This window comes from Xylocopa sonorina, chromosome 6 (assembly GCF_050948175.1).
Source record: "Xylocopa sonorina isolate GNS202 chromosome 6, iyXylSono1_principal, whole genome shotgun sequence".
In the NCBI taxonomy this organism is placed as follows: Eukaryota; Metazoa; Arthropoda; class Insecta; order Hymenoptera; family Apidae; genus Xylocopa; species Xylocopa sonorina.
The window spans coordinates 4,036,394-4,058,092 of NC_135198.1; the positions used below are offsets into that span (position 1 = coordinate 4,036,394).

At 40.1% G+C, this 21,699-nt stretch overlaps 2 protein-coding genes across 6 annotated transcripts in view; both read left to right on the plus strand.

Annotated features, from left to right (window-relative positions):
* Window positions 1-21,699, plus strand: part of LOC143424547 (putative hydroxyacid-oxoacid transhydrogenase, mitochondrial) — a 146,651-nt gene that overhangs the window by 108,935 nt on the left and 16,017 nt on the right. The window lies entirely within an intron of this gene.
* LOC143424510 (dual 3',5'-cyclic-AMP and -GMP phosphodiesterase 11) overlaps window positions 1-21,699 on the plus strand; it is an 89,059-nt gene that overhangs the window by 11,993 nt on the left and 55,367 nt on the right. For 2 of the 5 annotated variants that reach the window (XM_076896611.1, XM_076896612.1), the window contains exon 1: window positions 5,926-6,188. The exons of 1 other annotated variant lie outside the window; for it this stretch is intronic. In XM_076896611.1, the coding sequence (XP_076752726.1) occupies window positions 6,146-6,188 (43 nt within the window). In that variant the 5' untranslated portion in view covers window positions 5,926-6,145. Of the gene's footprint in view, window positions 1-5,925; window positions 6,189-19,692; window positions 19,849-21,699 lie in introns of those variants that run through there. 2 more of the 5 variants (XM_076896609.1, XM_076896610.1) reach the window with 1 other exon arrangement.

Consider the following 21,699-nt stretch of genomic DNA (forward strand, 5'->3'; position numbering starts at 1 on the left):
TCGGACGAGCTTCATAAAGCAAAATTCTCGAAGGAAGATCGATTTTTTATCTGCCCTTCAGAGATTAGGAAATTGGCGATGATTTACAGATTTTTTTTTACGACGATGTTATCTTTCCTCGTTTTTATTGATAACACGAATTTTGCTTAATGAGTTTGGTTTCCTCATTGCAGACGTTTAATTCGTAGGAAGAGAACAATAAGTCGAACGTCATTCTTGATACTGGTAGTGAGTCATTCCTCTGAAGATTTGTAAAATATTCTACGCTTGGATCGTTCAAAAGGTTTGAAGTATTTATCGCTTTTTGGAAGAATACGTTTTTCTATGCGTAATTCGTAGAAGCGAAATGACACATCAATTGTAGCCTTGCGTTTCGAGGAAAGTGTAGATTTTTAAAATGATATTTTTAATTAGTACAATGAAATTCAAATTACGTTTAATTGTGAAATACGAAATTTCTGCATGCGCCGTGACGAATGATTTGAAATGCACTTGGCTATTCCAATAGAGTACACTTTTCCATATGTAATGCATAGATATGCAATTATTTTGTTAGGAGTGTTGCATCACTCGCACGATAAGATAATAACTTCGCGAGCATGATTTAAGGGTTCTGAAATGGCGTATCCATTTACATCTCGAAGGAGTCGCGGTTATTTCAATTCGCAGAATATATTTTCTATCAATTTCCGTTGCTCCGTTTATCTCGAACTTCGTTCATTCGTGTCGTAACAAGCGATGGATAGAAAACACACGAGGAGGTAGAAACAAAAATGCAATGTAATCGATAGTCGTACAATTTCGATTGTGTCGAGGTACCTTCGTCGGGAAATGAACCAGTTACAAACGCTCGAACCGAAGGCTGTTGACATCAATGCATTAATTGGACTCTTTTAACGAATGTTCCGTGCACTACTTTATTCCCTGCGGTGTTATTAGTGCACATGCAGTTAAGCAGCAATTTATTGCATCGTATCTCGACGATGTAGATTCTCCGCGACAAATCAAATTTGTTCGCAGAGGAATACTTGGCGAAACACTCGCCATTTAGAACATTTCAATTACAACTTCGATCTTTAAACGATTGCTTGATTTCCTTGAAAACAATCAAATTTAGAGGAAGAATCAAAAAAGTCACGGAAAAATAATTCAAAGAATCCATTTAACACATTTGGACATTTAGAAAGGCGCATTTGCAGCTATAGAAATAATCATGAAAATAATTTTTTTATCCAGACGCAGGAAAGTTTTACATTCTCCTTTCCATTTAAAATGTTTGAAAACGATGTAAAGGCTGAAAGCATTTTTTCCCAACAGGCATTCGTAAGCAACGGAGATGTTTACACGTCCCCGTTTACGTGCCCTGCCCTGTATACAGGGTGATTCCAGCAACTAGGCCAGGCTATGTCCATAAAGTGTTTGATTGCAGACAGAAAAAAAATGGAATGATACAATATCAATCTTCTCACGTTTCCACTTTTCTCGCAACCGCTTGTGCAGCCCCCCTCTTTTTCTTCTTGGAGCAACAGAGTTGCATATATTCTACTCTAGAAAAGTATCGAGGAAATGGAAACGACGTTAACAAAGTGAACGCTCAGTCGACTTTTACCAACGGATAAACTTTTCGCGTAGCTCCTTGACGCGCACCATCTCACGCGGGAAGATGCAATTCTCTGAATGAAACGGGACAGGAAATCGGTAATAAACATGCCAGGAAGCAATTTGGTCCCTTTCAGTGGGAAGTCGGTGGAAAAGTTCCTTGGGAGGAGCAGGACGAAAATTCAGAGAAAGGCAGCCGCGGAGAAGAAAGTCAAAGGTGGATAAAACCGAAACGAGACTGGTCAATCTCCTTTCGCGACGGAAACGCGGATATAGGCGGCTGGCCTGTTTATTGCTTGCATATTCGGGGCGTCGTTTCGTTCTGAATTGCTGTTTTATTCGAAATTTCTTCCTTTAGAACGATACCACGGATTTTCGAAAATTTAACATTCGCAGTGTTAGAATTCCAGTTCTGTTGCCAGCTAGCTGATTCGTTGAATTACAGGAATTGAAGAAATTCGTTTAAACGTTATTATAAAATGGACCATATAAAAAGAAAAAGGGGAAGGGAAAAATCAAATTTCATATTAAAATATTTGTTTTTTGGAACTGAATCGTTTAAAAATGGTTGAAACTGGTGTGAACGTTCTGCAGACGCGTTGCGCAACCATTTTTAAAGTTAAAAGTCCCATAATCTTGAGTGATAATATTTGCTCTCTGATAAAGGGCTCCAAGTTTTATATTATCTGAAATTAAGTTTCAGCATATTACATAGAGAATCGTACACAGTTCAATTAATATCTTAAAGCTCACCATAACTTTTATTCGACGTTGACAAATATCATACAATTATTCTTCCGAGTATTTCCTAAACACTCTCTTAAAAATACGAATCAATTTTTACTCGCAAACAATGTTTCGATCAAAAACAATGATATCATCCTCGTATCCTTATCAGACACAAGGTGCTCAATTTTTCGAACGCAATAAATGACCAAGAGGTCGTCGAAGGTGTTACAAGCTCTGTACAGTACCCAAGTGAGACGAGTCTGAGGGAAAGAAAAAGTTGGCAAAGGCCACGAGGAAACTACAAATCGCGAAAGAAATGTGACAAACCATGCAAACGTACATTATCGTGCACGAAGGCATAGGTGTTTGCGCATACCTTGGACCGAAAGATCGATCGTTATCATCGAACGCGCCAATGTTAGTCGCATTACCAATTACCTTTATCTGTCAATAAGCAAACGGCCTTAACGATTACCTATATGTCCCACGTGTATTGCGCGTCGGCTGTAACTATTTCTGTGATATACTCGCGTGCTTCAGCTACGTGTTATTTGCGAAACGAAAGTATTATTTGTCAGAGGGAAGATCGATACGGTAGTGTCAATAAGGAACTACGCTGGTCTAGCTTGTTCTGGTTTTTCCGTTCCACAAGAGATATCCACGCTCGCCACGTTTATTTCCGCCACCCTCGCTTTCGTCCCCGTCGTTTCTTCTTTGCTTCTAGCTTTCCGTCCAAACGGATTTCAGCGAAAAGAAGCAAAATTAATTCGGTTAGGTTCGTCGTTTGCGTTCGTTCGAGCGATCGGATGAAATGGAGGACGAAACGATCAATTTGTATTCTTCGATCGTGAAAGGGATGATAATGACGAAGAAATGTAGTATCGCATCGTTTCAAATGCGACTATATTGTTGGGAGATAATCGTTTAAGGCTAATGATCGATAACTTGCATTATCGTTTCTAACTCGTTAGATGTATTTAATGATTGTCGTGTTATATCAACAGTTTCCCAGCGAACTGATTTACATTTTCCTGATAACGATATTCTGATAAGAGTGCGCCACCGTAGTTTCGAAGCTTTCCGTTTGAGCGCGTTACCTGTCAGATATCGGACTTAAAGAGTTTCAATAGTGATGTTGATAAAGTAGGTCTCATCGATTCCGAATTCCATTAATACGCATTCACGTAAGTTGCGTTCTCCTTAACGTATTAAGAATTGAATTACTCCATCATGTTGATGATTATTAATGCAAGACAGCAGAATTTATTCAACAAAATGATCTCATTTCCAAATTCTTCTCTTCGATTCCTTCAACATCGTATCTACTTGTCAAATAATAGTCACTTTAAAGTATGCATCTTTCCTCATACTTTGTATTCATTATTTATCATACATTCTTCTTCATATATTCTTCTGTACGATAATTTCTATACAAAAATCTGTTCTCCCAATAATTCATAATTATCGTTAACCCTTTGCGATCTAAAATCAGAACAATCCTTACGCTGTGTTTTTAATTCTGAAATAGTTATTATCATCGAATCGATCGAGGAATTCAATGAAAAATTAATCTTTCTCGTTCTAATTGGAAAATCCACTCGACGCTGCGATATAAACGACAAGTGTTTGCACACGTTCGAAGGTCTCTTCGGATCGAAGACGACGATTCAACTGGTTGGTTCAAAGTGGAGCCTCTCAGAAGTGAACTTGGCCGATGCTGTTCAGTCTTTGGTAGTCTTTCGGAATTGTAGTTTCCAGTAGGTGGAGGGGGAAGAAACGGTACTCGTTCTTTACGAGGATTTTATATAGCCGTATGGACCGTACAGGCTGCGTGTATATACGGTGTACAGCGCTGTACATATGTGACGGAGAGTAGCTTGGCGTGTAGTCTAGACTGTCGCGCTATAGTCAGGGGCGAATCAAGAATGGATGCCAACACCCTGCATAATAATGCGGCGAGATATAATTAACCTTACTCTGTACTTCTATAATTAGCTGCCTTCCTGCCTTTGAGTCCTGCCCTTGCGTTCAATATTAATGTGTAAGGGCGATGAAAAATTTGTATATAATTGCTCTTTGTGTGCATAAATGTTGACGCGCGTCATTGTTAAAAATGGAGTCGATTCTTCTTTCCCGTGTGTGCCGCGCGAAGATCCTCTGATAAATTGAAATTAATCAATCACTCCGCTAAACGTTTTCCTCGTTAGACGCGTTTCTTCGTTGCTTCGATGAATAATTAATGTTAATGATGTTTGCAAAGATTCTTCTTCCTCTTCTTCTTTTTTTAATACCCAAAGAATGTCTGTATTTTCCTTGCTTACAGGTGTTAAATTTTATCAAATTTTCGAGTCTGTACCTTTCAACCCTCGGTTGCATTGAATTATTTTTGGCTTGAAAGTCGATGAAGTAGAATTAGCTATGGAATATTTATCGATTGCTATGATTGCAATTATTATCACGATATCTTTTAAGAGCTCTTCATAATTCGAGTCCAAAAAATGCTGTACTTTGCAGGAAATTCGAGAGGTGTACAAATTGTCCGTCTTAACGATTGTCACGTACGTAAACTGTCTAGAGAATTATGCGGCCTCATGCGTTAAAATTCCCTATATAGCAACGCATCACTTACATAATGCTCATGGTAATCAATTTCTGTAAGTGGACAAGCTCCATAGTGACCCTGCGCTACGTATTCCGAGAAGTAATAAGCTTATATAGGTGGATTGCTTGACTAACGTAATTGATTGTCAGTTATAACTGCAAACGTAATTCCTGAAACAATCTTCCTAGGTTTATTAAGATATGGCTGAAAGGACACGTTGGGACAGCTGGCATCACCATCGATCATTTGCCAATGATTGCGAACTTGTAAATCGTCCGCTGGTTAGACACAATGTTACAACTGATTTGCATGAAATTAAATAATTCTCTACGTTTGATTGATCTCTCCTTGGGATCCAGAAAGTAGCAAAATGGTTCCCTCGTCCCAATAAATTCGAGAGAATCAGGGTTTCAACTTTTATGGGGGTACATTTATTTTAGATATGAGATAGAATCAGCAGTATTTGATGGGAGCATCTAGACATCTAAAATGTATCTTATGCACAACACAAAACATAATTACAACTTACTCATCATATCAACTTACTTCATAAATATTAAAAGCAAAACTATATAAAGCACCACATTTCTTAACCCACACTTTCAGCTGTACTCAGACCAAATAACAATTGCCTTACAACTTAAAAAATTGTTCGCATAAACAAAAAAGTGTTACACTAGTCGAGAATTTAATGAACGTACATATCGCCAAAAATTCCACAGCGATAGCCGTCGTAGATCGCAAGTAACTCGTGCATTCCAAGTGCGATTAGCAGCCAACTGTACACGTGACCTAATGAATGACAAATAAATTGCCAGGGAACAGAACGAGACCAAAAGTGTGTCTAGTGCCGCCGCACGGAGAGTTTTCTATTTTCGTATACCGATGGTAGGAAGACGGTCACGGAGATACGGCCCTGAGGAGCGTAACGCGTATAGCACGCGGTGGTACAGCGAGTTCAGGTTCTGTTCTCGGAGCGGATGAGAGTCAGTGCGTGCAGGTCGTGCGCGGCAGGTTCGCCTGTTTCGCCTGTTCGCGAGGATCGTCGGGGTTCGCGCGGTTCGAGAAGCGGTTTCCGGGCGAACGGGGCGCGTCTCCGCTGGTCCACGCCGCCGCGTCGTCGATTACATCCGCTCGCGTACGGAACTGACTTTTTTCCGCGATGAAGGTAAACAGTGATCTGTGCCTAATACGCTTCGACGTTCGACGCGATGAATGATTCATTTGGACCACGGCCGCTCGCTGTTCCACGAAAACGGTTCGTGTCACGTTTTGCTAACGACGCTCGAAACAGTGGTTAACACTATGCTTTCTCTCTGTCCCTCTCTCTTTCTTTCTCTGTATCTGTCTATCTCTCTCGCTCTCTCTTTCTCTCTCTCTGTCTGTCTGTCTCTATTCTTACCAACGAGTCTTCGTGGTTGGTCCACGGTTTTTGGTTGCTCTAGGTTTTGAATGAATTTGGAGATAGATCATCTTTGATGTATCAAGCAATCACTTGTGCGGCTAATTATTTGAAGTTTGTATTAATTAAAGTAGAAGTTTGTGGAGAGGTTTAATAGAATTTTTATTTTGCTTTAAATTCTGCGATATCTTCGCTGAGCTTTGTTACAAGAACGCTTTTGGTTTGGAAAACTCGAGTTAAATAAGCTTGCTCGAGGAAGTTTGAGGAGTAGCTAACACAAGATTGTTATAAACGAAGAGAAACCACTCCGTTTGGCAAAGTATATGCACAGATACAGAATCTGGTATTGAAATTATAATTTTTATTCAACACGGCTATCCGTTTCCTAAAAGTCGTGTAAAAATAATGAAATGAAAATGTAAATTAACGCACGAAATTCCATTTTCGGACTTTCACTTCGTTCGTAATCACTGGTGCACATGCAACGGATTACACTCGAGAAAAATAATTTAACGAAAACGATGGGCTGTCTGATTTAATTTAAAATATGAAACATATATTCGTAATTATCCAAATATAATACAGAATTCGTACCGTCTGAGGGAAATAAACAATGGTAAATGTGGTTAATTTTGGTTACATTTCGTTACAGGGTGGATATTAATCATCATTTCTATCTTCTCATTCGGAAAGTCTCAGACAATTACTTTGAAATGAATGTTACAATGGTAATTAGCCGCGACGCGTATTAATAATTTTCAATAATAGCTTGATAAAGGGAGGAGAAATCTGAAAATAGAATTTGAAAAGAAATATTTAGAATGGGGGTTTACTCTGATTCTCTCCACTGCCTATGAGTTTCCGTGCTGAAGTGGTGTTCGACAGTAGATTAGGTAATAAGAGTCCGGCAGGAGATTCAGTTAACCGCGCATTCAGTCGTTCCATTAGATGGAGTTCTATTGTACTCTTTTATTGTCCTCATTTTTCACGCTCTTTATGTCAGCTTCGAAACGTACGAATAAAAATAATTTCAGCTATTAATATCGATCACAATACGTACGCTATAATTGAAAATAGAAAATTTACAGTAGAACAAAATCTGGACTAATCTGTTTCATTTAGCTGTTTATGCTCGCTTGATGCATCTTGTAATTTTATTACATTTGCATGCAGCGCATAATTTAACATTTTAGATTCAATATTTGCTGTGAAATATTTAAATGCAATATATTTGCATATTAAAATTATTGTATTACATAGCGATTATGAAGTGATTCTGTAGTATCATAATAATAACAGAAAGTGCGTCTGTATTATCTTATACGATGTTATCAAGAGTGATTAAATTGGTTATCGGTTAGCACAAGTGCGACGAAAGATTTTCAATAAAAATTGTACGCAGTTTGCGAACAATTTGATGATACCAATCCAGAATCGATTGGTTTTGGTTGATTTATCAAAGATCGGCTTCATTTATCGTTTATTATTAATCTGTCGATTGGGAGATAATACAGAGGAACAGCTTTGTGAATTAATAACAAATCGTATCGCGTTTTACCATTCTCTATCGAACACTGAACGACGTCTTCTCATTTGTGCGAACCTTTCGATCGACTTCATTTACTCCGCGCCATATTTTGTTACGTACTCGTGAAATTTCTACAGAGAGAGAGAGAGAGCAAAAATCGAAAGAACTTGCTCACATTTAATTTGCAATTTAATGCTCCATTTTTTTTTTTTTTTTTTTTTAAATTCAACTCCCAATTAATTTGGACTTTTCAGACTGCAAGTCCCGTAAATATTCCACTCGATATTATTTAAATTACATAGCTTCTGGTTTCATTTATGCGATCTCGAACTCATTTCCTTATTACAAATATCCGCGTCACTTGAAACACTATTTTATATCATATCTGTTTCACCAGTTAACATTTGAGTACGCGAGCGTTCGTATACTTCCGTGAGGCCACTGTGCATTCGTGAAACAAGATCTATTCAAAAGGTCACTTGGACCATTTCTGTTTTGATAAATTGGACGACGTTGCACGGAATTGGCCAATCTGCCCGCAAAACAGAAGCGAGAAAAATTGCATTACAGTCTCACGGTGCGTATTAATTAACGGGGACGATTGGAACGAAAATCGTCGCAATCCCAGCACGAGAAAAAGAAACGTTCCGTTTCCACGAGCGATATCCACATTTTTTTATCTTGCGCAATTTCGAAGTCTCCCTTCTTGAATAAAAATTTTTCTCGCTAATATTAAATTCCAGAAACTTTTTAACGCCGCGTTGCTAATTGCGAAGATTTCATATTTCACGTTGTAATTAAACGTTTCTAACCAGGGCAGACGTGGATGTTGAAAGTCTCTGATAAAGAAGTGTTTTCGGGTGGTAATTGCCGGAGGTTCAGGGAATTGTCGTTCATTACCTGGGAGGAAGGATAACTTTTGTCGCTCGGTTGATTTCCGTCCCTTTCGTTTTCCTTGAATTTATGAGAGTAAATACCCTCGTTACGTAAATTGTACGGACTTTAGAATGAGATCATTAGCGCGTGTTCTAGACTGTGTTTCGTGTTCCTGAGTTCCTGTGTATTCGGAAGGAGCTAGGTTGTTGTCCGTAACGAACAGTTCGTCGGATTAACGGTGCCAATTACGTAACTCTTTATACGAAACTAATTAATAATCGTCATCTCGATCCATGGGCGCTCGTTTGCGTTGTCGAGGAAACGATTTCCGATTTTACGGTAAAATTCGACGCTGTTGAGTTGACAGATGAATAACAATATTTATTGAAAATTTACTGATCAATAATACCGTTGATATTGCATTTAATTAATATATTATTCTTTATATCCTTTTTTTTTAAATTTAGTTTCGAGATATATAAAAATTGCCAACTCTCAATGAAGAAATCAATTATTCTCAAATTCAATTTTTGAAATTTTATTATTACAGTAATATTAGAACTAAAATATATTATCTGGTATTAAAATTTCGAACTGTATGAAGGTAGTTCTTTTCGTTAAATAGAGTTTTTAATCGATTCCTCTTTTCTTCTCCGATCCTTCACGAGAAATGTTCCCAATTAATGCCTCGACAAAAGTCGAGTAGAAATTCACTGATTCCGAATCGTAATTGCGGATATCAGCGAGGGAACAAGTTTCCTAGTGTGGCATTCATAATTAACCGAGATCCAGTCGTATCACTTTCACTCGAACAGCAAAACAAAACGCTAACAAGCGCTTTTATTGCCGGTGAAAGCATCGCGCTGGGCCCACTGTACGCCACGACGTTTTCACAGTCAACTTTTGCTATTTTATTAGCGACACAGTCTGCGCGCGTCAATCGATGTTGCATCCACGATAAAGTTGACAGTCACAGTGGAGCTATTGCACCATGCACTTCCGTTTTGTACTCGAGCTCGTCAGTCTCGTTGATAACCGCTGATTCTTGCTTCGTTCGTTCGCATCGGTTACAGTCAGCCTCTCTGTAATATGTTTCTCACTGACACAGTCAGAAAACTGGAGACAACTCACGTACGATAATTGGAGAACGCAATGTCGATTGCTATGTTTTACGTACAATCAGACGAACGAAATTAACTTCAAAACTAGAACTCAAGATAATACTGAAAAAAGTTCGTAGTAGCGATGTCGAGAAGAACTTCGTTTTCATACTAACACAGCATTTTTTTAGAAATGTGCAGGCCATTTTAGACGAAGTTAACCCGTACGCGTTGCGCGCCGGAAGTCTCGCGGAACCACGTTTCGCGGCGGCTCCGCGGGCCGCTTTTTCAATCGAATCTTTAATCTCTCCACGATTTACCCGCCTCGATAAGAGCTCCACCGTGTTCGCGAGGCATTAATATTTATCAGTTGCTTTTTACGCGACGCTACACGCTCCGGGCGAAAACGAGAACTGGAATCGAAGTGTTTATCGATAAGATAAAGAACTCTGAGAACATCGCGCTGTTTGGGTTGGCATTACCTCGTCCAGAAAGTTTCCTCTATATTTTTTAATAATTATCTTTTGAATAATTCTTATTTATTCACTACATTTTATAACTTAGACTTTACTCTTTATTTGATAAAGTGTGCGTTAGTTTTTGTTTTGTATCCTTCGTGGCATCGTTAACAATGTTCCAAGAGCTGTCAGGCTTTTGTTATCAGTGACATAGTACGGTTGATTTATGAGATCGTAATTTTTGCCTCTGAATTTGAGCAACTATTTGTGAATAGTTCCTCGCTGATAAAATACCGTTTCGAGGAGCACATGTTTGTTCTGTTCGCCGTTCCAGTCATAGTTTTCCATTTATAAAAGATCTTCCGTCATTTTTAGAACGTTTGCAGGCGTAAGCGGCTGCAGAGCCGACTAATTATAATCAATCTATTTTCGAGAGGCTTCTGGTAAACACCGCACGCGTTGGCTTTAATTTATTTCGATGTATTCGAGCGCGATTTGTAAGAAATCGATGCGAGCTATCCGAGCGGCTACGCGAGCGGTGCGTTCGCATAAATCGCGTTCGAGGGAATGAATATTTCCGGGAAAACAAATTTGTTCTGAAAATTTCGACGAACCGTTAAGAAGCGGTAAATATCGAAAAATACCTCGAACGAACGTCGAGAGAAATATCACCGTTGAACTATTCTGATGCGGACACCTTGACATTTCCTCTAGCTGTATCTCGCGGGATCTATTTTTATTGTACTTCGTTTAGGTGCACTGTCTTTTAAGCGCCATTTCGCGATACAACAATAAACGAAAGCGAAAAATCGCGCGAAAATATGCGCTCGCGGATTTTTGTACGATTATGCAAATCTCGAATCAGCATAATCGATGCCTAGCAACACGATAATGAAATTTATAGCTCCTAATTAAGGGTTAACAAAGTTGTGCGGACTCGAAGCCGAGCGCAGGCATAACGGAATAATGCAATGTTCTGAACGCGCACATCGAGCTGGACGGTATGTTTTTTCAGAAATTAATTCATCGATTAACTTGAAATTATACACTCGTGCCGGAAAGTGTTGGCAAACACCTATACTTTCTGGCCAGGACACTTTTACCAACTTCTACATCAAATGCTCGTATTTGCATAAAAAGCGCATACCAGTAAGTGGCAGGAAATCTAATGCACTACGATCTAATTAATCAGTATGCAAATGATCAAATAAATACAATGGCGTCCTTCGTCTCGCAGACTGTTATCATATATCAGTGGAAGGTGAATTAATATACCGAACAACCTCTAAAAAGAGAAATATACATTTTTATGCTCTACTATAATACGATCTCTACCTCCTAGATAATAATAATAATAACATTCTTTATATTACGCATAGAATCATCTTCATGTTTCTTCCAAAACGTTGTTACAACTGCAGCTATCTATCGTTCAGACTTAGAAAATCTTCGCGAGTGTTTGCAGAATTGTTGATTAATTTTCAGGTGAAGGCAAACACGTCCAATGCGAGTGATCCTCGTACGCATTAATAAGACGACGATGGAACGTGTGCAACGCAAGGGTTAATTGCAACGCCACCTGAATTATACGCACCTTACGCAACGAAATGTGTATAAAACGGATTCGAATGCATTAGACGAGGGATGCTGATTTATCTGCCGAGTTTGTAGCGATACATTCGAGCGAAAATCAATTTTGTATCAGCCGTGACTTCCTCGACGACTGTTCAAACACTTCGATCGACACTGCGGATAATCGATGAACGAAATTTGGATGAGATAACACTTGGTCGGACGATTTCGATCGATCTTACGGGTGATATACAAGCGTACGTTAAATCTCGATAAATCATCGATAGCGATAATCTCGTGCAATTTGTCCACTGGTGTGTACCTCCGTTATGCGCTCGTTTTCCTCTTTAACCGCATTCCCAACGTCTTTATGTAACATTTCGAACGATAATAATTTCATATTTATATATTCCAACAAGGTTGCACGCTCTTTTTTTTTACTTTACAGTATATCTATCAAATATAATACCGTATTCTTACCGCAGTGAGATAACGAGAAGGTTATCGTTACAGTAATATATTCGACTTGCTAAATTAATTATTGGTTACAATTTTTGAAACTATCTAAATTTCATGTTACTGCTACGTTTGAGGTATCGAAATTTTCATGGCAATTATTAGGAAAGTCTTGTTCGCTTGTCGTAGGAGTAACGCGGTCACGTGGCAGGTCGTAATTTTCCACGACACTCTTGACTTAGGGTGCTGCGTTTCGAAGCTCGTTCTCTGTTACGTCACGTCTCTTCTCCGCGTCTGTCTTCCTCAGAGCTTGTCGCGACATCGAACCAATTCTCGAATACCCTTTTAAGGAGTTGCGAATATTTCTTAAATACCATCCGTCATCCTTCGTGTGATACGTTACGTAATTCCATTGCAACGGAAACTCACCACGGCACCAGAGTGTGTGTTCAGGTATTCGATAGAGTTTGTGAAACATTTTCATTTCTTAGATTTGCATAAGTTCGCCGGGATCGACGACCTTCCGAGATGCAAATCACTCTGAACGCTATGAACTTGTACATTTGTTTCGAATAGTCGTTCACTGTGCCGTGCGGGTCCGTTTATGGGTTGCCAGCAACCATTCGTTATGCGCTGCGTATCCGTAGTTAGTCTCTGTGGCTGATGTTGATCTTGCATTTGCTAACAACGAATCATTTCAAGCACAATCGATATACTTTGGCGTCGCGAGCAACGTATCACTGCTGACTCTCGCACTGTTTATGCCTGAGACTAATCGCAAGCTTTCGAGGACGTAGTCGAGGGATGAGTCGAATCCTCCAGAAACGTTCGAAACGCGATCGAAGAGGGAACAGCAAAAAATTCGATTCGCAGTGAAAAATTGCACGCAGGATATAAAAGTGATCGTCGATCCGCTTTATCCGAATGTCTTCGCGCGCGGACACAGCCGATCGTTTCGTTTCGCAACCGGAAGCGTTCAATTTGTTGCTTCGGTTACGCTAGTATCGACGTCACTCTGTAATCCGATTATCAAAAGTAACATTGACGAGTGAACGTAATGAAATATAGAGTTTCACTTGCTGTTTGAATTGCGTCAATGTCCCGCTACCTGTGCTCCGCGAATTTTGCACCCCGTGTCGAATGTATTTCATCGTTGCTATTCGAATTGAGAACCGTCGATATCGTCAGTTTTTGCGAACGACAGGAATTTTAGAAAGATTTATGAAAACACTCGACGCATGATAAAACGAGATATACACATTCTCGTGTAATTGAAATTGTTTCGTCTCTAGATTAACTTACTGTAATTGTCGAGACGGATAGTGACTTTTGGAGCACCTCGTATAAACGGTTTAATATACATAACGCAGCATGTAAACGTTTAACTTCCTCGATTAGATCGCTGAAGAAATGTCAATGAGCGCTCGTCGCGTACCGCTCTCGCGTATGCGCGGATGGAGAAATATAAATCAGCGCGCGATCGCCGCGGCGGCGTTTTAAATGTTCACAGCGTAATATCAGCGGCGACAATTAGCGGATGATTAAACGGGCAGGTTAGCCAAACATCGATAAACGCGAGCGTTCCGTTCGAACGTGCGCTCTCTCGCTGCGGATACGCCCACTGGCTCGCTGGTGTTACCGGATGTACAGTGACATATTACAGTACGTTACAGTTCTCCATCGTGACGTAACAGTTTCCGCTTGGTTTAGTCCGTTTGCAGTAGGATAATTTCCAGTACACGCATTATTAAACCGTGCCAGCAGCCTCTTACTGATTTCTCCGCTGTGTCCGATCGCCGCGTTCTAATTGAATCATAAATCGCTGGAGAATTGTCGAGTTCCAGACAAGCAGAGGCCAGTTGGAACAAATTCATGGCGTCGATATTAGAATTTCTTTCGATTACGTTGTCGCAGAGTAGAAATTAGAAAATGGAACATTTCCAGTAAAAGCGAAGTGTCGTGTGTCTTTTACAAAATTAGATTAGGTGGAACTGCGTTTGTAAGGTCGACGTTTTGGTGAACGACCCGGTTAAGCGAGGTCTTGTCTGACTGCGTCTACTTAATCTACTGCGGATGGTTGGTCAACGGAACTTTAGTACGAATGATCGCAGCCAGCGAATAGAATCGGTGAAGTTCTGTCATATTTATGTTAAATAATTGTAGTTAAAAATATTTATCGTTCTGTATGCATATATAAATGTGCACCAAAATGGCTGTTACTTCGCTGGTTAGACAGCAGCGTCTTTAATTCGATGTACCCACTGTTTCGTCGCGTAGGTGGATTACACTCCTACGATAAATAGTTACAAGCGTGTGTTTATCTGTTTGGTATTGAATACTTCCTTTCTCCTCACTTATTTTATCGTACGCAATCGTATTATACGCTTTTTATTCGCATTCATCGTATTTCATATACTGGCAAGTATTTGAGTCGATGATTAAAAGTGAAGTTTAGTCGTTTATAAAGTGTAATTTACTTTCAGATTTGGTTTAAATAATCTAACTATTTGTTTTCTTCGCGTATTACGAAATGTAATGGTTTTGGAACGCGCGATGCGTTATTACCAAACAGCTTGTTGCGTCCTCCTTCTTTTTTAAAGAGAAAATTGATTCAGTGACATTTACAACAATTTTAGTTGTTAGAAGAAACACAATTTTTGTCTTGCGCACTATTAAAATCGTTGATAGGACCTCCTTTTTCTTTTGCCTCGTTGTGAAAAAGAAATCAATGCAGTGACATTTACAGTAATTTTTTATCCATCAACATGCAGTCTCTCTCTCTCTCTCTAGATGCGAAACGAAGTTATTTCCAATTGCAAAACGTACGTAACTTCGATCTTTTGATTTGCAAATTACGTACACCAAATGAGAAAGAATGTCGTTCGCGTCCGTGTCCAACCGCTTACTTTGATGGCTGTTGCACATCTTCGTCTATCTTAAAACATTTACCTCGTGAATTCGATAAAAATGCTCTTTTCACGAGCCACTATTTATCTAACGCTAACGTTAAAAAAAAAAAAAAAAAAAAAAAAAAAAAAAAAAAAGAAAAAGGAACGTATCTAGCATGGCTACGCCTGTTTCCATCCGAGTACCAGCTGAACAAGCACGCGGCAAAAAGATTCCATTGATGAATCGAATCGATTTTCTGCGTTTCAGAATGAACGCACGGTCAAAGTAGAAAGAGTGTAGAGTAACGAGGAACGGGCTGGTGAATAGGCTAGTGTCAAGGTCCCGTTTCGCAGTGAATCGTTCCTCGTCGCAGCGGCGATCCTCGAGTATGGCGCTGGCAATGCTAATGGCCAGAGCTTGTCCTCCATTGTCGGCTCCCCGGGGCCTTTTGAATTCGACAGATGCCAGCTGATACGCAGGCACGTGGACGCGACGTGCGTGTCGGATCCTTCCCTCAATTGCCTTTCGACGGAGCTAATAATCGAGTTACGCGCGGGAAACGATCGAAATCAGCCGCAAACGGCGAACGATCCTTTCGACGGGAAACCCCGATGACCCAGTGGAGAGGCCTCGAGGACGCGTATCCAACCGCCCGCGAAACTTCTTTCCCAGGAAACGGAAAGACTCGCGTCATCTTGCCTGTAAAATTACTCGTCAGCTTGCCGAACTTTTTCTTCAACTTTTTTTATTACCACTTCCTACGGCGACTCTCTCAGTGGCCCAAATACTCCTCCGTTCGGAATCGTTTCTTTTCAAATATCGGGCTCATTGTCGCGCGGGGTAGAACTTTGTAAATAAAAGTGGGAATTTATCGGCGCACGTGCCAGTGGATAATGAAAATGAACATCACGGTTTTGATACAGCTCTCTCTTCTTTTTTTATCGCGATTTTAATTGGCGTTGCGTAAAATTTGTCGAACTGTAGTAGTAAATCTGTGCACTTAGTTGTATGCACACAGTAATTAAGCAGAGTTTGAAACTGAAGATATAATGAAAATGAAAATAATGAGCAGTTTAGGTTACATCCGTTCAATAATTACAGTTGCACACTGTACAAATGTCGAAGAAAAGTCTTGAAATGTCAAATGTCGCTACACGAATCAGCGATTTTTGGATAGAAGTTTTGCACGAGAGAATCAAATTCGGTTCTTAAATTCGAGTGGAAATTTATCCAGGCAAGTTTCCATTAAAACTTTGATATTTGGCACGCGACTTGGTACGTAGGAATCGTTCATACGCGGACGTATGGCGTTCATGACGCGGATTTTACATATTTTCCAAGAGGAAATCTACCGGGACGGTAAATCTAAGCTTAGCATAACTGTTGAATGTTTTGCCAGCGATTGCGTAATCGCACAGTTGCAATGAAGGCGTTCATTGAATTTGTAGCACACTTCGTGCACGAGGTATAAATATTTCTCGAATTATTTTAATTAATCGCGACCTCGTTTCGCTTCACCCGAATTATTTCATCGACTAGCTACTTATTATTTCAGCAAATTTAATTAACCAGAATGGCCATCAAACGATTAATTATTCGTCACTTGCCACCTAATAATTATAATTAACCAGCAAATTTACATTATCATAATTCGTGTCAATCGAGCGTTTAATTTTCAATTTAAAGTATTTTTAATATTCAGAAAATGCTAAGAAATTTTTTATCTCTCTCAGTCGCTTTTTTAACAATAATCTCGAGTGTTATGCTAATATCTTGCGATACAATGAATCCTGCACGCTGTCATTCATAAATATTCAAACAGATCTGGTATATGTGTAGTCGATACTATAAAAATCTGTACATTGGTGACGAATTGGTGACTAATAGCGGTACTCATCGTCTTCTCGTAGAGATAGTAGGTTCACAGTACTTATTAAGAGAGTTATCGCGTACACAATTGCTTGTATCGATATTAAGCGAGAGACGTGAGACTCGAACGTACTCTTCGCATTTAGATGTCACTTTCTACGTACCGTGTGACTGAATTAATCGCGACACCGATTTCTAGAAGTTGTTTATCTGATCCGCAGCCTGTGTAGACACGAAACCGACAAGGTAAAGAACTTCTCGCGCGACAAAGCAACCTCGCAAGGTGTGCGGGGCGTTACTGCGGATGTTAATTTCAATGGTTGCCTGTGCCACTTAAAAGTCACTTTTGTCACTTTATTGCTAGAATGTTCCATCATCGTACCTGCTTCTTTTATTTGCAGACTACTCTCCAGCTAAAATAAACTTAACGAAAGTACATTCCTCTGTCACCGCGATCAAGAATAATATTATCACAATCAGAGTTGCACACGTTAAACAAATTTTAACCCAACATTGTTCAATTATCTTCCATCGTTTTCGTATTGACGAATACTCGAAACATCGGCTGAAAGTCTTACGATAAATAAAATACCTTCGACAGTATACGATTAATGACATGAATGAACACTTTTGTGGTTCGAACCGATCAACCTCGAAATCGTCACGGAAAATGATACAATTTTTTCGGGACGAGTTGGAAAATTGTCGCGCGAAAGAATACGCGTAACACCTTATGCATATATAAGACTGCGTAATACATGAAGAGCGGTGAAGAGAGTTCACGTTTTGAAGCGCCGCGATAATATCGGTTAGTCATCCGTTATCGGGCCTTTCCAGCGTTTTCAATTGTGAAACTAGGAAGCCTGTGTTCTGGCACCCACATAATCATTTGGGGAAACCCGAGGTAGCGATCTATTACGCGCATTGAATGATACCAATGGTCGTACTTGCGCGTCTTTGATAACGTTGGACAATAATCGTTAATCTACGTACGAGCTCTCTAGGAATAACGTGTATACGCGTACATATATACCTCTGAGTACCAGAAAAAACAGCACGAAGTGGAGAAAAACGAATTAACGCGATATCGAAAATCGTTGTACATGTTTAATGCAACAAATGAGTATATAGAAGACTGCTAATGTTATCACGTCACACGTTATACTGGTTAAAACCATCGCGCGTGTATTCTAATTGCTTTTGCTAAAAATGTGCGTTATAACGAATGTATATTTATTATAAGTTATGATTAATTAACTCAGTCTTTCCACGCTTCTCTTATGAGACATTAATCGTCGCGTATTTAGTTTCTCTATCGTCCGACTTTTTTTTAACAAATGGACGAAACGCGTACGTATAATGCTAGCAGCGAGGTATTTAATTAATACGTCTCGAAACAGTGATTTAACTGGCGGAAATAGGGAGAGATGTAAAATATGAAGTTGTGCCACTTTAATTACCCATATTTTTGAACGCGCGACGCCTGGTTCTCTTATTTTTGAGACTACATGAAACAGGAACGACAGTGATAAATACCGACGATAAATCGCGGCCGGTGTTAGCCTTCAGCGTCCTTTGTGGTCTCATTACCGTGATATCACTAATATTTTATAATCAAACACGTGAAACGCGAAGAAAACCCGCTTGAAATTGTAACCTGAAATTTCGCTGGTGATTTACTGACAAATTAATTAGCAATTAAACACGAAAGCATCATTGCTGCTGTATTGTATTATAATTATATTAAACGTCTCGATTAAGTCTTTTATGGCAATCTTTTAATCTTTCGATGCAGCGAAGATAAAGGAATCCTTATTTTTCTTATTTCACATCTTATCGATACTTCAGGATTATCGATCTTTAAAATCGTTCTTTCTTAAAAAGAAAGTTCTCTCCTCGTCGTATTTCAATTTGCAAAACAATCCTTCGAAACTCCCCCCAAGAATAATCGATTATCTCCTTCAAACAAAATAACCAAACACAAAACTGAAGAACACCACAAGTTTCAAAATGTCAAATAACCTATCGTTTCGAGTTCTAAATTCGAAGCAAACTCGAAGCACACCGCAATCACGATAACGTTCTAGAGACACGTTTAGCCAGCACCGATCTCTGGCCCACCCCTACGCCACACCCTCGACCGTAGCCGCAGGCGATTTGTCCCGGTGGTTTCCCCAGCGTGCTCGTCAAATTCGAAAATAACATTTCGTCCAGGCATCCGTGATCATAATAGCGGCCATTAGCGTGATGAGATCAGGAACTGGATCCAACGATCATAGACCGTTTAATTAACGTCCACGTGCCTTAATGATTGTGTTACCCATGAAGAGCTGCACGTTCCGTCTGCGCGAGCAACCCCAGCCCTCGAGGCGAGTCGCGACCGAACCCTATATCCGTATCGCGCCCAGGGATGGCGAGCTGTCGGACATGGGTGAATGGCTCGATAAGGAATCGCGTCGGAACACGCACGTCCGTCCCTACTTTTCCACTTATTTAATGTCTACTCGCGTTCGTACTCGCGATTAGAACGAATTCACCTGATAGTCCCACCTCTGTTCCGGTTGGCCGTGGCTACCACCCTCAGCGGTCGAATCGTACCGATTCGACTGGGCGCAGCGAGCTTAGTGCTCTGGTGATCGCAATGGCAGTCGATCGGCAGGGTCGTTGCCAGATCAGCCGCGACGCCAAGAGGAAACTCTTCTGCATTTGCACCTGCAACTACACAGCCGCGTCCAGTCCTGAAAACGACGATAGGGTTCACTGTTTTCGTAAGTCTTCTGTTTCTCTCTCTCTCTCCGTAAGGTGTTCTACGAATTTTTCTGAAGATCATTTCTGCGTGTCTTCGAGCTTTTTCTATTTACCTTTCCATGGGCTGTTTTTGTTAGAATATGCGATTGAAATGTCTCGATAACGTTTTGTATTAAAGGTGCGATGATGTTAGCACAGTTTCTTGCTAAGCAAATTATAATTGCGTTAATTAGAAGGGAACGCGAGAATTTTTGGTAAACGAGGAACCCAAGAAATTGGAGACACGCGTCTCCTTTCGCAATTTCAAAATGGTAGCGCGTACCTCTGGTAAAAAAGTTGTCGCTTGGAATATGAAAAGCGGGCATACGCGAAACTGACATCGGCGATACCGAATGGTAATAAATAATCGCAACGATGATGAATGTTATACAATGTCGTACGGTTGGAGAACGTGAACAAAGTGAAATCGTGGCGGCGCATGAGCGTGGCTAAGTGAATCGCCGATTTTTCCTAGCCAGAGTTAAACGCATCGTCTCACGGAAATTCATGGCACCATAATCTTATCAGCGGTAATTTACTGCGTTTCTACAGAATTTTGCGGCAATTAATTTGATGTGCCTATAAATTATCGTCGCCCATTTTGCCGGTTCTACCGTATTTATCGCTCCTTACGTGGCCAACGACAATCGGCGGACGTACGCGCTCGAACTTTAACAAAACACGCTGCCAATCGTATTATTCTTCCATTCAAACTATAAATTTGATACGGTCAGGATTTATCATCGCGCGTTATACTTCTTTCCGTTGTTTATAATCGCATCAACCGGCTGGATGGATTATTAGTGACGCGGACAGAAAAAGAAATAGATATAACGCCCGTGATTCACTGTATAATTGGGTACACGCGAAGTGGCTTAATAAATCTTGCTTTAATTTGTTATTCCCAACTTGTACTTCGCAGTGGGCTTGGATTTGTCGTTGTAAAACATTTTTATAACGGCGCAGATACGAGTTGCTTTTATTATAATGAAGCAATTCGAGCATGATACAATTCGCAAGCAACTCATGCATGACTTGTAAGAGATAGCGTAACACTGGCCCCAACAGCGTATTCTAGTGCGAATAAAATATTGTTAACCCGCTAAAAATCAAGTTTAAGTAATATTTCATTTGTGCTTTCCCCTTTTCGAGTTGGTGTGAATTATTGATTTGCAAAAAGGCGGTCTTGTAAATGAAATGTTGCGTTAATACAAAGTTGCTCTTAATCCTTTGACGAATTGCGCGACGTGACGTGGCTCGAAAATGGTTGCAAAATGTGCAAGCAGCGGGATAAAAAATACTCGGCGACGCGATTAAAACGATCCCGTTCCACCGTCGAGAAACGCAAGCTGGGCTTGGTTGCTAATTTTCGCAGACTACCGCCGTCGAGCATTGCTCGATAACTTGTTAACGCGAATGTAAGACGAAGTAATCCGACACACTCGCTCGTGTCCCGTTTCACTATCAAAAATGATAAACGGACGATTGTTGAAGGCGTGTGGACTGGAACCGTTTGTCTCTGCCGTATCGCTTTTCATAACACCAGAGTGGAAAATATGGGTTGAGCGATATACCCCACGAACGAATGAAAAAAGAAAGAAAAGGGCGGGAACGAAAAATGTCTCGCGGTATCTGTTCGCTAATGAATTCTGTGATACTCTTTTTTTCTTCGACAGAATTCCAGCTTTCGAGATTGATTCGCGCGCTCGACTTTCTTTTCCTTTTCCTCGTGCTTATCGCACTTGCGTCTATCGTTTCGTTTATTGAATAATACGAAACACACGACAGACTAGCGCTTCGAATGTGTTCGAATTAATTTTTATTTCGCTGAG